The 16,278-nt window shown below is 37.6% G+C and overlaps 1 protein-coding gene across 3 annotated transcripts in view; it reads left to right on the forward strand.

The window, feature by feature from the left end:
• Nucleotides 1-15,707, forward strand: part of CUNH8orf88 (chromosome unknown C8orf88 homolog) — a 34,848-nt gene extending 19,141 nt beyond the window's left edge. The window contains exons 5-7 of one of the 3 annotated variants that reach the window (XR_005724561.1): nucleotides 6-89; nucleotides 1,431-1,537; nucleotides 13,864-15,707. Coding sequence is in view for 2 of the 3 variants with exons in the window: in XM_040261107.1 (XP_040117041.1) it covers nucleotides 1,431-1,537; nucleotides 13,864-13,887 (131 nt within the window). In the remaining variant the exon portion in view is untranslated. Of the gene's footprint in view, nucleotides 1-5; nucleotides 90-1,430; nucleotides 1,538-13,863 lie in introns of those variants that run through there. The other 2 variants (XM_040261107.1, XM_040261108.1) reach the window with 2 other exon arrangements.
• Nucleotides 15,708-16,278: the final 571 nt, after the last annotated feature.

A 16,278-nucleotide genomic window follows, 5' to 3' on the forward strand; every position in this document is an offset into this window, starting at 1 on the left:
CACAGATTTGATAATATCATTCTTCTGGTATATGGATGTGTTCACCCACCTGGAAACTTTCCAGAGCCTGCACTTGTTTTCTTAAACAGGTTTGTTTTTAAATTTTCACGTATTTATTTTTCACTGTGCTGGGTCTTCACTGTTGCATGGGCTTTTCTCTGTTTGCGGCAAGCATGGGCTGCTCTCGAGTCGCAGTGCGTGGGCTTCTAGTTGCGGGGCCTCTCATTGCTGAGCACGGGCTCTGTGGTGCACGGGCTTCAGCAGTTCTGGCTCCCGGTCTCTAGAGCACAGACTCAATAGCTGTGCACGGGCCTAGTTGCTCTGTGGGCTGTGGGATCTTCCTGGATTAGGATCAGACCCACATCTGCTGCATTGATGGGTGGATTCTTTAATACTGAGCCACCAGAGAAGCCCCCAAACCTTGTAATTTGGGGATTTTTTTTGGAAGCTTCATCACATAGGCACAATCTATCTTTAACTCAGTCTCCAACCCCTGTCCCCTTCAGAGGATGTAGGAGTGTGGCTGAAAGGTCCATGCTTCTCATCACTGCTTCGTCTTCAGCTAACCAACCACTACCCAGGATCCCACCAAGAATCATCTCATTAGAACAGAAGACCAAATCACCCAGAAAATTTTAAGGAATTTAGGAGCTCTGTGTTAGGAACCTAGAGTCAAGTAACAAATATTAGAACGAAAGATGCTCTTAGTTTTATTATCACTTAGGAAATTACAAGGAAAAGAATCTCTGTACCAGGAACCAGAGTAGTATATATTTTTCCTATTATTTCACAATATGGAAATCTTGGTTGCCAGTCCTTTTCTGTTAGCATTTTAAAAATTACAGTTCCACTATTTCTGGCCCAGCAAATGTCCAGTATAGACCAAGATGGTGGTAGTCTCTGATGAGAACTCTGCAGATATTTGAATCATTCTTCCTCTTAAAGTTAGGGATCCTATCTTGTAGCTTTGTCACCATTATCTCAAATAGTCCTTGATTCACAGTAGGTATACAATAGATGTTTCTTGAATTCATGTTGATTATATAAATTTTTCATAAATTAATACAAAAATATAAAGGTAGGCTTATTAGAGTTCCATTTTGGCAGGATATGAATTGCCCAATAGGTATTATACTTGCTATATTTTATAAGATTTCTCTACTACTTGTGAATAACCAGATTAAAGAAGCTATGCACTTCCAATTTTCTGAAATTTTTCCATGGTTAATTGGCTGTTTCCATGTAAAAGGAAAATTGGAGGCAGTAGATATTTGTCAGAGTTTTTTCCCTTCCCTTCTCCTTTATGTAAAAACTACTTACTATTTTACAAAATAATGGACTGATAACTGACATCCAGTAAGAAATAAGTCAAAGGTGTTTTGAGAGACTCTGTGCTTTATAACATTACGTTTGATGTTCCATATCTACAGAGAGAATCAAATACAGCAGAGATTTCCTGTTGAAGCTCTCAAGTGTTTCCATCTGCAGAAAAAAACCAGACTTTCTGCCTGATCACCCCATTGTACTTCAAAAACCAGTAAGTAATTTTCTGATTTTGTATCATTTTAATTCTAAATATATACTAGAAATTTTCATATTATTTTAATTCTAAAATATTTGCCTTTTAAACATTTTTAATCTTTCTAATTGTGAAATGTAATTCAGAAAAGTACATAAATCTAAATATCTGACCAATTATGTAACTAATTACCACTCTTGTCAAGAAATAGGATGGAATTACATTTTAGGAAATACTTTTCTGTTGAAAGGTCATGGAAGGAGATCCTATGTTATCTTCTAAAAGTCTTATTGTTTTGTTTTTCAACTATTATAATTGATTTTACTATAGGTTGTGAGATATACAGGAGATTTTACTATATATTATGAGATACAGGTGAAGTTTTATTTTTTACTGCATGGATATCCAGTCGTCCTAGCAATATCTAGCAGGAGGATAGACCTGCCATCTATTTTTATATTTATGTGTGGTCTGTTTATGGGCTGTCTGTCCTGTTCAGTTACTTGTTTTATATAATAGGACAACATGTTCTGCAACATGACTGTTGTTTCTTTTGCCTTTATTTTTTTGAAACATTTTATTGCCTATATGTCAATTAACAATGCTGCAGTAGTTTTAAGTGGATAGTAAAAGGACTCAGCCATAACATATACGTGTACCCATTCTCCCACAAACTCCCCTCCCATCCAGGCCTCCACATAACACTGAGAAGAGTTTTCTCTGCTGTACAGTAGGACCTTGTTGGTTATCCATCTTAAATACAGCAATGTGTACATGTCAATCCCAACTTCCCTAACCATTCCTTACCCCATCCTTACCCCACTGGCAACCATAAATTTTTCCTTAAGTTTGTGAGTCTGTTTCTGTTTTGTAAAGTTCATTTGTATCATTTTTTTTTGGATTCATATAAGGGATGTCATATGGTATTTCTTCTTCTCTGTCAAAGTTACTTCACTCAATATGACAGTCTCTAGGTCCATCCATGTCACTGCACATGACATTATTTCAATATTTGTAATCGCTGAGTAGTAGTCCATTGTATATATGTACCACATCATCTTTATCCATTCCTCTATCAACAGACAGTTAGGTTGTTTCCATGTCTTGGCTGTTGTAAACAGTGCTGCAGTGAACGTCGAGGTGCATGTATCCTTTGAGACCATGTGTCTCTCTCGATGTATGCCTAGGAGTGAGACTGTAGGGTCATATAGTAGCTCTGTTGTTGCTGTTGTTCAGTTGCTCAGTCGTGTCTGACTCTGCAGCCCCATGGACGGCAGCACGCCAGGCTTCCCTGTCCTTCACCATCTTCAAGAGCTTGCTCAAACTCATGTGCATCGAGTTGGTGATGCCATCCAACTGTCTCATCCTCTGTTATCCCCTTCTCCTCCTTCCTTCAATCCTTCCCAGCATCAGGGTCTTTTCCAGTGAATCGGCTCTTCGCATCAGGTGACCCAAGTATTGGAGCTTCAATTTCAGCATCAGTCCTTCCAATGAATATTCAGGGTTGACTTCCTTTAGGATTGGCTGGCTTAATCTCCTTGCAGTCCAAGGGACTCTCAAGAGTCTTCTCCAACACCACAGTTCAAAGGCATCAATTCTTCAGCACTCAGCCTTCTTTATGGTCCAACTCTCACATCCATACATGCTGCTACTGCTGCTGCTAAGTCTCTTCAGTCATATCTGACTCTGTGCAACCCCACAGACAGCAGCTCACCAGGCTCCCTCATCCCTGGGATTCTCCAGGCAAGAATACTGGAGTGGGTTGCCATTTCCTTCTCCAGTGCATGAAAGTGAAAGTGAAGTCGCTCAGTTCAGTTCAGTCCAGTTGAGTCGCTCAGTCGTGTCCGACTCTGCGACCCCATGAATCGTAGCACTCCAGGCGTCCCTTGTCCTTCACTAACTCCTGGAGTTCACTCAGACTCACGTCCATCAAGTCAGTGATGCTGTCCAGCCACCTCATCCTCTGTCGTCCCCTTCTCCTCCTGCCCCCAATCCCCCCCAGCATCAGAGTCTTTTCCAATGAGTCAACTCTTCGCATCGGTCGTGTCCAACTCTTAGCAACCCCATGGACTGCAGCCTACCAGGATCCTCCGTCCATGGGATTTTCCAGGCAAGAGTACTGGAGTGGGGTGCCATTGCCTTCTCCGATCCATACATGACTACCGGAAAAACTATAGCTTTGACTATGTGGACCTTTGTTGGCAAAGTAATGTCTCTGCTTTTTAATATGCTATCTAGGTTTGTCATAGCTTTTTCTTCCAAGGAACAAGCGTGTTTTAATTTCATGGCTGCAGTCACTATCTGCAGTGATTTTGGAGCTGAAGAAAATAAAGTCTGTCACTGTTTCCTTTGATTCCCCATCTCTTTGCCATGAAGTGATGAGACCAGATGGAACTTTTAGTCTTTTAAGGAACCTCCATCCTGTTCTCCATTAGGGCTGTACCAATTTATATTCCCACCAACATTTTAGTGTGGATTTTTGATAATAGCCATTCTGACTTGTGTGAAGTAATCTCATTGTATTTTTGATTTGCATTTCTCTAATGACCAAGTGATGTTGAACACCTTTTCATGTGTTTGTTGGCTGTCTGTATGTCTTCTTTGGAGAAACGTCTATTTAGGTCTTCTGCCCATTTTTTGTTGGGTTGTTTGCTTTGATGACATTAAGCCTCATGAGCTGTTTGTACATTTTAGAGACCCTTGTTAGTTACATTATTTGCAAATATTTTATCCCAGTTTGGGGTTGTCTTTTCACTTGGTTTATGGTTTTCTTTGCTGTGGAAAAGCTTCTCAGTTTAATTAGGTCCCGTTTGTTTATATTTGTTTTTATTTCCCTTATTGTGGGTTCAGTTCAGTTCAGTTCAGTCGCTCAGTCGTGTCCAACTCTTTGCGACCCCATGAATCGCAGAACGCCAGGCCTCTCTGTTCATCACCATCTCCCAGAGTTTGCTCAAACTCATGTCCATCGAGTCCATGATGCCATCCAGCCATCTCATCCTCGGCCATCCATTTCTCCTCCTGCCCCCAATCCCTCCCAGCATCAGAGTCTTTTCCAATGAGTCAACTCTTCGCATGAGGTGGCCAAAGTATTGGAGTTTCAGCTTTAGCATCATTCCTTCCAAAGAAATCCCAGGGTAGATCTCCTTCAGCATGGATTGGTTGGATCTCCTTGCAGTCCAAGGGACTCTCAAGAGTCTTCTCCAACACCACAGTTCAAAAACATCAATTCTTCGGTGCTCAGCCTTCTTCACAGTCCAACTCTCACATCCATACATGACTACAGGAAAAACCATAGCCTTGACTAGATGGACCTTAGTTGGCAAAGTAGTGTCTCTGCTTTTGAATATGCTATCTAGGTTGGTCATAACTTTTCTTCCAAGGAGTAAGTGTCTTTTAATTTCATGGCTGCAGTCACCATCTGCAGTGATTTTGGAGCCCAAAAAAATAAAGTCTGACACTGTTTCCACTGTTTCCCCATCTATTTCCCATGAAGTGTGGGACCGGATGCCATGATCTTCGTTTTCTGAATGTTGAGCTTTAAGCCAACTTTTTCACTCTCCTCTTTCACTTTCATCAAGAGGCTTTTTAGCTCCTCTTCACTTTCTGCCATAAGGGTGGTGTCATCTGCATATCTGAGGTTATTGATATTATTCCCGGCAATCTTGATTCCAGCTTGTGTTTCTTCCAGTCCAGCGTTTCTCATGATGTACTCTGCATAGAAGTTAAATAAGCAGGGTGACAATATACAGCCTTGATGTACTCCTTTTCCTATTTGGAACCAGTCTGTTGTTCCATGTCCAGTTCTAACTGTTGCTTCCTGACCTGCATACAGATTTCTCAAGAGGCGGGTTAGGTGGTCTGGTATTCCCATCTCTTTCAGAATTTTCCACAGTTTATTGTGATTCACACAGTCAAAGGCTTTGGCACAGTCAATAAAGCAGAAATAGATGTGTTTCTGGAACTCTCTTGCTTTTTCGATGATCCAGCAGATGTTGGCAACTTGATCTCTGGTTTCTCTGCCTTTTCTAAAACCAGCTTGAACATCAGGGAGTTCACGGCTCACGTATTGCTGAAGCCTGGCTTGGAGAATTTTGAGCATTACTTTACTAGCATGTCAAGAAACACCTGTGGTAACAGGCAAATTTGGCCTTGGAATGCGGAATGAAGCAGGGCAAAGACTAATAGAGTTTTGCCAAGAAAATGCACTGGTCATAGCAAACACCCTCTTCCAACAACACAAGAGAAGACTCTACACATGGACATCACCAGACTGTCAACACCGAAATCAGATTGATTATATTCTATGCAGCCAAAGATGGAGAAGCTGTATACAGTCAACAAAAACAAGACCAGGAGCTGACTGTGGCTCAGATCATGAATTCCTTATTGCCAAATTCAGACTTAAATTCAAGAAAGTAGGGAAAACCGCCAGACCATTCAGGTATGACCTCAGTCAAATCCCTTATGATTATGCAGTGGAAGTGAGGAATAGATTTAAGGGACTAGATCTGATAGATAGAGTGCCTGATGAACTATGGACGGAGGTTCATGACATTGTACAGGAGACAGGGATCAAGACCATCCCCATGGAAAAGAAATGCAAAAAAGCAAAATGGCTGTCTGGGGAGGCCTTACAAATAGCTGTGAAAAGAAGAGAGGCAAAAAGCAAAGGAGAAAAAGAAAGATACAAGCATCTGAATGCAGAGTTCCAAAGAATAGCAAGAAGAGATAAGAAAGCCTTCTTCAGCGATCAGTGCAAAGAAATAGAGGAAAACAACAGAATGGGAAAGACTAGAGATCTCTTCAAGAAAATTAGAGATACCAAGGGAACATTTCATGCAAAGATGGGCTCGATAAAGGACAGAAATGGTATGGACCTAAAAGAAGCAGAAGATATTAAGAAGAGGTAGCAAGAATACACGGAAGAACTGTACAAAAAAGGTCTTCATGACCCAGATAATCATGATGATGTGATCACTAACCTAGAGCCAGACATCTTGGAAAGTGAAGTCAGGTGGGCCTTAGAAAGCATCACTACGAACAAAGCTAGTGGAGGTGATGGAATTCCAGTTGAGCTGTTTCAAATCCTGAAAGATGATGCTGTGAAAGTGCTGCACTCAATATGCCAGCAAATCTGGAAAACTCAGCAGTGGCCACAGGACTGGAAAAGGTCCGTTTTCATTCCAATCCCAAAGAAAGGCAATGCCAAAGAATTATTGTGGGAGATGGAATGAAAAAGATATTGCTGAGATTTATGTCAGTGAGTATTCTGCCTACATTTTCCTTTGGGAGTTTTATTCTATCTGGTTTCACATTTAGGTCTTTAATCCATTTTGAGATTTTTTTGTGTATGTGTTAAAGAATGAGCTAGTTTTATTTTTTGACATGTAGCTGTCCATTTTTTCCAACATCATTTGTTGAAGAGACTGTCTGTTTACCAATATATAGTCATCCCCTTTGTCATAGATTAATTGATCATAGATGCATGGGTTTATTTCTGGGCTTTCTATCCTGTTATATTGATCTATTTTTCTATTTTTGTGCCAGTACCATACTGTTGTGATTACTATAGTTTTGTAATATAGTCTGAAGTCAACAACCTGATTCCTCTAGCTCTGTTTTTCTTTCTCAAGATTGCTTTGGCCATTTGGGGTCTTTTGTGTCTCTATACAAAATTTGAGATTTTTTGTTCTAATTCTGTGAAAAATGCCATTGGTGATTTAAGAGGGATTGCATTGAATTTGTAGATTGCCTTGGGTAGTATAGTCATTTTGACGATATTGATATTTCCATTCCATGAACATACTATATTTTTTCCTTCTGTTTGTGTCTTATAGTTTCTTTCACTGGCATCTTATAGTTTTCAGAATACAGGCCTTTGTCTCTTTAGGTAAGTTTATTCCTAAGTATTTTATGCAGTGATAAATGGGATTGTTTCTTGAATTTCTTGTTCTCATCTTTCATTGTTAGTATATAGAAATGCAGTAGATTTCTGTGTATTAATTATGTAACCTGCAGGTTTATCACATTCATTGATGAGCTCTAGTAGTTTTTTGGTAGAATCTTTAAGATATTCTACGTATAGTATCATGTCATCTGCAAACAGTGAAAAGTTTAACTTCTTCTTTTCCAATTTGAATTCCCTTTATTTTTCTTGTCTGATTTCTGTAACTCGGATTTCCGAAACTGTGTTTAATAAAATTGGTGAGAGTGGACATCCTTGTCTTACTTGTGGTTTTAGAGGACATGCTTTCAACTTTTCACCATTGAGTACGATGTTAGTTGAAGGTGTGACATATATGGTGTTTATTATATTGAGGTATATTCAATCTGTGCCCACTTTCTGGAGAGTTTTTGTCATAAATGGGTACTGAATTTTGTCAAAATATTTTTCTGCATCTATTAAGATGATTGTATGGTTTTTATTCTTATATGGTGTATCAAATTGATTGATTTGTGTATATTGAAGAATCCTTGCATTCCTGGGATAAATCCCACTTGGTCATGATGTATGATCCTTTTAATGTGTTGTCAGATTCTGTTTGCTAGATTTTGTTGAGGATTTTCGCATCTGTGTTCATCAGTGATTTTCTTTTCTTATGCTGTCTGTCTGGTTTTGGTATTATGGTGATGGTGGCCTCATAGAATGAGTTTGTGAATTTTCTTTCCTTTGAAATTTTTGGAACAGTTTCAGAAGGATAGGTGTTAGCTCTTCTCTAAATGTTTGATAGTATTCACCTGTGAAGCTATCCAGTCCTTGACTTTTGTTTGTTAGAAATTTTTTTTTTTTAATGACAGTTTCAATTTCAGTTCTTTGATTGGTCTGTTCATATTTTCTGTTTTTTTTTCTGGTTCAGTCTTGAGAAGCTCTACCTTTCTAAGAATTTGTCCATTTCTTCCAGGTTGTCCATTTTACTGGCATGTAGTTGGTTGTAGTAATCTTTTATGATCCTTAGTATTTCTGTGATGACAGTTGTCACTTCTCATTTTCATTTCCAACTTTATTGATTTGAGTTTTCTCCTTTTTTTTTTTTCTTGATGACTCTGGATAAAGGTTTGTCAAATTTGTTTATCTTTTCAGAGAATCAGCATTTAGTTTCATTGTTCTTTCCTATTATTTTCTTTGTCTCCATTTCATTTATTTCTGCTCTGATTATTATGATTTTTTCCTTCTATTAACTTTAGGTTTTGTTTGTTCTTTAGTCTTTTAGTTGTAAGGTTAGGTTGTTTCTTTGACATTTTTCTTGTTTCTTGAGGTAAAATTGTATTGCTATAAACTTCTGTATTAGAACTGCTTTTGCAGCATCCCATAGGTTTTGGATCATTGTGCTTTCATTTTCATTTTTCTTTTGGCATTTTTTTATTTCTTTTTTTGATTTATTCAGTGATCCATTGTTTGTTTAGTAACATATGGTTTAGCTTCCTCCTGTTTGTATTTTTTTATAGTTTTTTTTCTTGTGGTTCACTTCTAATCTTATTGTGTTGTGATCTGTGATTGGAAGTCAAGTGGGCTTTAGGAAGCATCACTACGAAAAAAGCTAGTGGAGGTGATGGAATTCCAGCTGAGCTATTTCAAATTCTGAAAGATGACTTTGTGAAAGTGCTGCACTCAACATGCCAGCAAATTTGGAAAACTCAGCAGTGGCCACAGGACTGGAAAAGGTCAGTTTTCGTGAAATCCCAAAGAAAGGCAATGCCAAAGAATGCTCAAACTACTGCACAATTGCATTCATCTCACACGCTAGTAAAGTAATGCTTAAAATTCTCCAAGCCAGGCTTCAGCAATACATGAACCATGAACTTCCAGATGTTCAAGCTCGTTTTAGAAAAGGCAGAGGAGCCAGAGATCAAATTGCCAACATCTGCTGGATCATTGAAAAAGCAACAGTTTCAGAAAAACATCTATTTCTACTTTATTGCCTATGCCAAAGCCTTTGACTGTGTGTATCACAATAAACTGTGGAAAATTCTGAAAGAGATGGGAATACCAGACCACCTGACCTGCCCTCTTGAGAAACCTATATGCAGGTCAGGAAGCAACAGTTAGAATTAGACATAAAACAACAGACTGGTTCCAAATAGAAAAAAGGAGTACATCAAGGCTGTATATTGTCACCCTGCTTATTTAACTTACATACAGAGTACATGATGAGAAATACTGGGCTGGAAGAAACACAAGCTGGAATCAAGATTGCCGGGAGAATATCAGTAACCTCAGATATGCAGATGACACCACCCTTATGGCAGAAAGTGAAGAGGAGCTAAAACGCCTCTTGATGAAAGTGAAAGAGGAGAGTGAAAAGTTGGCTTAAAGCTCAACATTCAGAAAATGAAGATCATGGCATCTGGTCCCATCACTTGATGGCAAATAGATGGGGAAACAGTGGAAACAATGGTTGACTTTATTTTTTTGGGCTCCAAAATCACTGCAGATGGTGATTGTAGCCATGAAATTAAAAGACGCTTACTCCTTGGAAGGAAAGTTATGACCAACCTAGACAGCATATTAAAAAGCAGAGACATTACTTTGCCAACAAAGGTCTGTCTAGTCAAGGCTATGGTTTTACAAGTGGTCATGTATGGATGTGACAGTTGGACTATAAAGAAAGCTGAGCGCCGAAGAATTGATGCTTTTGAACTGTGGTATTGGAGAAGACTTGAGAGTCCCTTGGACTGCCGGGAGATCCAACCAGTCCATCCTAAAGGAGATCAGTCCTGGGTGTTCATTGGAAGAACTGATGCTGAAGCTGAAACGCCAATACTTTGGCCACCTGATGCGAATAGCTGACTCGTTTGAAAAGACCCTGATGCTGGGAAAGATTGATGGCAGGAGGAGAAGGGGATGACAGAGGATGAGATGGTTGGATGGCATCACTGACTTGATGGACATGGGTTTCGGTAGACTCCAGGAGTCTGGCGTGCTGTGATTCATAGGGTCGCAAAGAGTTGGACACGACTGAATGACTGAACTGAACTGTGATTGGATAAATACTTGATATGATTTTATTTTTGTATGTTTATCAAGGCTCACCTCACATGGTCAGCCCTGGAAAGTGTTCTGTGTGCACTTCAGCTTCTGCTTCTGTGTATTCTGCTGCTTTAGGATAGGAAGTTTTATAAGTATGAATTAAATGTATCTGGTATAATGTGTCACTAACCCTGTGTTTATTGATTTTCTGTCTGGACGATCTCTCCATTGATGAAAGTGGGGTGTTAAAGTCCTCCAGTATTACTGTGTTACTGTCAATTGTTTTTTCTTTATGGATGTTAGTATTTACATTATATATTGAGGTGCCCCTGTGTTAGGTGCATATATTTAACAATTGTTACATCTTCTTAGATTGATCCCTTTATCATTAGGAAGTATCTTTTTTTGTCTATTATAACAGTCTTTGATTTAAAGTCAATTTTTTCTGATATGAGAATTGATAATTCCATTTTCTTTTGATTTCCATTTGGTGGTATACCTTCTATCCCCTCACTTTCTCTATGTTTGTGTTTCTAGATCTGAGGTTGGTCTCTTATAGACAACATATATACTTGTCTTGTTTTTGTATCCACCCTGCCAGGCTTTGTCTCTTGACTGGCACATTTAATCTATTTACATTTATTGGTAATTATCAATATGTGTATTTCTATTGCCATTTTCTTAATTATTTTCGGTTTGTTTTTGTAGGCCTTTTATCTTCCCCCCCTCTTTTGTTCTCTTGTGGTTTGATGACCATCTTTAATGTTGTGTTTGGGTAGCTTTTTCTTTTGTGTCTTTGTTTCCAGAAGGTCTTGGAATAGGAAATGACAACCCACTCCAGTATTCTTAGCTGGAGAATCCCATGGACAGAGGAGCTTGGCAGGCTACAGCCCATGGGGTTGCAGAGATTCAAACAACTGAGCAGCTGAGCACAAGGAAGTTTTTTTGGTTTGTTTTGTTTTTAATTAATTGAAGGATAATTGCTGTACAGAATTTTGTTTTCTGTGAAACATCAACAAGAATCAGCCATAGGTATACACATGTCCCCTCCCTCCTGAACCTCCTTTCCATCTCCCTTTCCATCCCACCCTTCTAGATTGTTACAGAGCCCCTGTTTGAGTTCCCTGAGCATACAGCAAATTCCCGTTGGCTATCTATTTTACGTGTATGCTCATGTAAGTTTCCCTGTCGGTGTCTCCATGCATCCCACCCTCTCCCTCCTCCCCTGCCCCCATGCCCTAAGGTCTGTTCTCTATGTCTTTCTCCATTGCTGCCCTGGAAATAAATTTATCAGTGTCATCTTTCTGATTCCATATATATGCGTTAGTCTATGATATTTATATTTCTCTTTCTGGCTTACTTGCAGCACAGCTTCTTTGTCCATTCATCTGTTGATGGGTATCTTGGTTGCTTTCATGTTCTAGCTATTATGAATAGTGCTGCAGTGAACAGTGGCGTACATGTGTCTTTTTGCAGTTTTGGTTTCCTCAGGGTATATGTCTAGTAGTGGGATTGCTGGGTCATGTGGTTTTATTCCTAGTTTTTAAGGAAGTTTTAATATAACAGTACATATATCCACAAGTTTGTTTTTTTTTTTTTCAAGTTGGTACTTTCCTGCTTAGAGGAATTCCTATAATTGCAAAGCTGGTCTGGTGCTTTTGTTTATCATTTTGTTTGTCTTAGCTTTTGTTGGTCTGTAAAGCTTTTGATTTCTCCATCAACTCTGAATGAGAGCTTTGCTGGGTAGATTATTGTTGGTTGTAGTTTCTTCCCTATTATCACTTTAAATATATCATGCCACTCCCTTCAGCTTGCAGAGTTTCTGCTGAGAATTTGGCCAATAACCTTATGGGAATTCCTCTTGTATGTGATATTTCCTTTTTCTCTTGTTGTTTTAATATTTTGTGTTTGTCTCTGATTTTTGTCAGTTTGATCACTATGTGTCTCAGTGTGTTCTTCCTCGGGTTTCTTCTGTTTGGGACTCTCTGTGCTTCCCTGACTTGACTGACTGTTTCCTTTCCCATGTCATGCAGTTTTTTTTACTGTAATCTTTTCAGTTATTTTCTCAGGCCTTTCTCTTTCTCTTCTTCTAGGACCCCTATGATTTGAATGTTGGCATGTTAAATATTGTCACAGAGGTCTCTGAGACTGTCCTCGTTTATTTCATCCTTTTTTATTCTGCTTCTCAGCAGTTGTTTTCACCATTCTATCTTTCAGGTCACTTATCCATTCTTCTGCCTCAGTTATTCTGCTATTGTTTCCTTCTATTGTATTTTATATTTCAGTTATTGTATTTATCTGTTTGTTCTTTAGTGCTTTTGCTTAGTTGCTCAGTCGTGTTTGCCTCTTTGCAACCCCGTGGACTGTAGTCTGCCAGGCTCCTCTGTCCATGGGATTCTCCAGGCAAGGATATTGGAGTGGGTTTCCATGTCCTTCTCCAGGAGATCTTCCCAACCGGCATCAAACCAGGTCCCATGCATTGCAGGCAGATTCTTTCCCGGCTGAGCTTTTGTTTAACATTTCTTGCATCTTCTCAAACTTTGCCTCCATTCTTTTCCCCAGATCCCAGGTCATTTTCACTGTCGTGATTCTGAATCCTTTTTCTAGAAGGTTGCCTGTCTCCACTGCATTTAGGTTTTTTTGGAGAGGTTCTGTCTTGTTCCTTCATCTGTTTATGATCCTCTCCCTTTTTTGTTTAACTGTCTATGGTTATGGTTTTTGTTTTAGAGGCTGCAGGATTGTAGTTCTTTTTGTTTCTGCTCTCTGCCCTCTGGTGAATGAGGCTACATAGGAAGCTGTGCAAGCTTCTTGATGGGAGGGGCTAGTGGTGAGTAGAACTGGGTCTTGGTATGGTTATCAGGGGCCATGCTTGCTAAAGCTTTCATCTGCCTTTCTGCTGATGGTTGGGGCTGCTGTCCCTCCTTGTTAGCTGTTTGGCCTGAAGCAACCCAGCCTTGGAACCTACAGGGATCACATTATTTTGGACAAATCATATACACTGAAATTGAGTTTACTTTTGTTTTTTGCATTAATAACGTTGTTAAAAAATTAGGTACTACAGAAACAGAACTGGTTTGGATTATAATCTGTTTTAAAATGAATTATTCAAATCAAAAAATAAATAAATAAATAAATACTATGGATTTACATTTAAAAAAAATTAAAAAAAAATAAAAAAATAAAATGAATTGCATATGTTCTTCTATGAAAAAACTGTTTTTCTTTTTGACAAATTCCAGTTACTTTAATAGTTTCTATAGAAACATGCATTTAGATCTGCAAACAATAAGCCACAGAATTTGTTCAATAAAATAATTATTGAAAGCTACATTCATTCAACCTAATTGGTAAATTAACATTTTCTTCTTTATTACAGGAAAACAACCAAAGCTTTAAGTAGCATTTTAAGAACATATGTATTTGAAGATAAAGAATTATTCATTTTCTATTTTGGACACCTGCAAATGAAGTGGATCTAGTAACAATAACTGTAATGACTGTGCCAATTCAATTTATTTTTAATTTCAATGGTTGGGTATTTGGTTTCTCCTAAAATGAGAAAGAGATTTAAAATTTAAAAATTTTCTAATCAGTTTCAGCTTTGTAGGCAGTTTCCTGCATAAATTGGGAAGTAACACTGAAAAGTAAGAATTTGGTTAGTGAAATGGGAAGACTGTGTATTTATAATTTGAATGCTACTTGCAATTTTTTGTTTTTCATCACTTGTAATAATGGAATGGAAATGTAAGCTGTAAAGATTCACAAATATAAAGTATTTGCTACAATGTATATATGATACATAATTTCTTGTTACTTTAAAGTTGCTTTTGTTTTGTTTCCCACTGATTTCATACTAGCACTTGAAAGGATCTTTACAATCTCCATAGAGGCTTAGAATAATTCAGGATGTTCAATGAACAGTTCTCAATGACAGGAGGTAGAATATTTTAAGAGGTATTTCTTTTCAAATATACGATTGATCTCTAGGTTTGTGATAATAACAACATTGTCTAAGATTCTTTTATTTCCAAAAGAGGAATAATTGAGGCATTTGCAAATAATTGAGGTGCATTAAATTTCAATTCTGTAATTTCTTATAGCAAGAACATGTACGGATGAAGAATCTGGGGGTTTAAACTTTTAGCTCCTAGAAATTTTATACAATAAATCTACAATTTGTCATTCTGGTAATATTCTTTAAAAAAAAAATTTCCAGCTCAGTGTCACAGATACTGAAAATTGCTGATATAAAGGTAAGTGTAAACTCTCCCTGGTTTGAATCTCTCAGATCCCTGGGTCCATTGGCGAGGAATCCAAGGACATCATTTGTCAGAAAGTTTATCTTAAACTGAATGCTGGACTCCTAAAACCATGACCTTTTTCTTCACTTGTCTTTGGGCTTGTTACCCAGATTCAAACTTTAGTCCAAAGTTTCCCATCTTGGTCTTTATTATACTACTTTTCATTGTTTTGTCCCCCAGAAAAAGATTGCTCTTTAAATAGGAAAAAAAGCCTTCACTAGCCATAAATTTATTGGTTTACTTAAAAATGAGTTTAAACCTACGGTCCAATTTTTTTCACTTGTTTTTGCCCTATTATTTCTGTTATATCATAGGTTCTAGTATTTATATGTGTATGATACACACACACTGTCACATACATACATAAAAATACATGTAATTTATAGAAGAGCTAGGGTCATGTCAACAAAAAATAATTAAAAAGATTTACCATATAATTAACTTGGTTTGTTTTATTATTTATCTATTCTTAAAGGCTGTTGACTCTACTTAAAAAACGTGATAGAACCTATTCCAATTTGGAATCTAAAGTGCCCTTTACTTAGCACTGTTACTGAGGGCAGAACCCTTTTGAAGTCATACTACCATTCCACTTGGAAACTGCCTAGTATCCAAAGGATTTGATGTTTTTTCTGAATCTACTGAAATGGACCAGCCAGAACAATATATTGATTGGCTATAGTTTGTATTTTCGTAATCATTTATAACCAGCATTTTCAGGAAGATCTGTATATCAGAAATCCCCAGGGTTTCAAACTCTTTTGATCCTTTCTTACTGCATACAATCAAAGTAAGACTGCAGAGACTGTTTATATCTCTTTGCCTTTGTACATACATATAGCGTATTTAAATAATCATTGTATATCTCTATTCATATTGTTCTTTTGCTTTGTATATAAATTAAAACAGTTGAGCCAGGTGTTGTTTCATAGTGTTTTCACGTTTAGAAATGACCAGACACAGACACACACAATATGACTATGTATGTCAATATTCACTACCTACTTCCAATAGAAGCTGTGGAAAATTCTTTAATTTTATTTGGCTTGATTGAAGGTATATAAAGGTCTTTGTTAGACTTTATATTAGTTTATGTTATATAAACTTTTATATTTAAAAAGTAAAATCTTAGTTCAGCCTTTTTTTTTTGTCTGAGTTATCCAACAGTTAAAAAAATAGGAAAAATTCTCTTTATATTTGCTTCCCAGAGGACCTGTGGTTTCAAAGGAATTTGGACTAGAGAATAACATGGTAACAAATTTCTATATGCATTGAATTTTCATTAGCAGTATTTATCAGAATAAACAGATTTTCATTAGCAGTATTTATCCAAATAAAGAAATTATATTAAAAATACTTCATTTATGAGCTTGTACAGCAGAGTATATAAGGTACATAGTCTTAGTTGATCTAGTGATGCTGAGATACTAGTCTTTCTAGGGTTGAAACAGTAAAATAGATGTTTTTTGTCCGCTGCATATTTTATTATT

The sequence above is a fragment of the Oryx dammah genome, unplaced genomic scaffold (assembly GCF_014754425.2).
Source record: "Oryx dammah isolate SB20612 unplaced genomic scaffold, SCBI_Odam_1.1 HiC_scaffold_19, whole genome shotgun sequence".
Lineage (NCBI taxonomy): Eukaryota > Metazoa > Chordata > Mammalia > Artiodactyla > Bovidae > Oryx > Oryx dammah.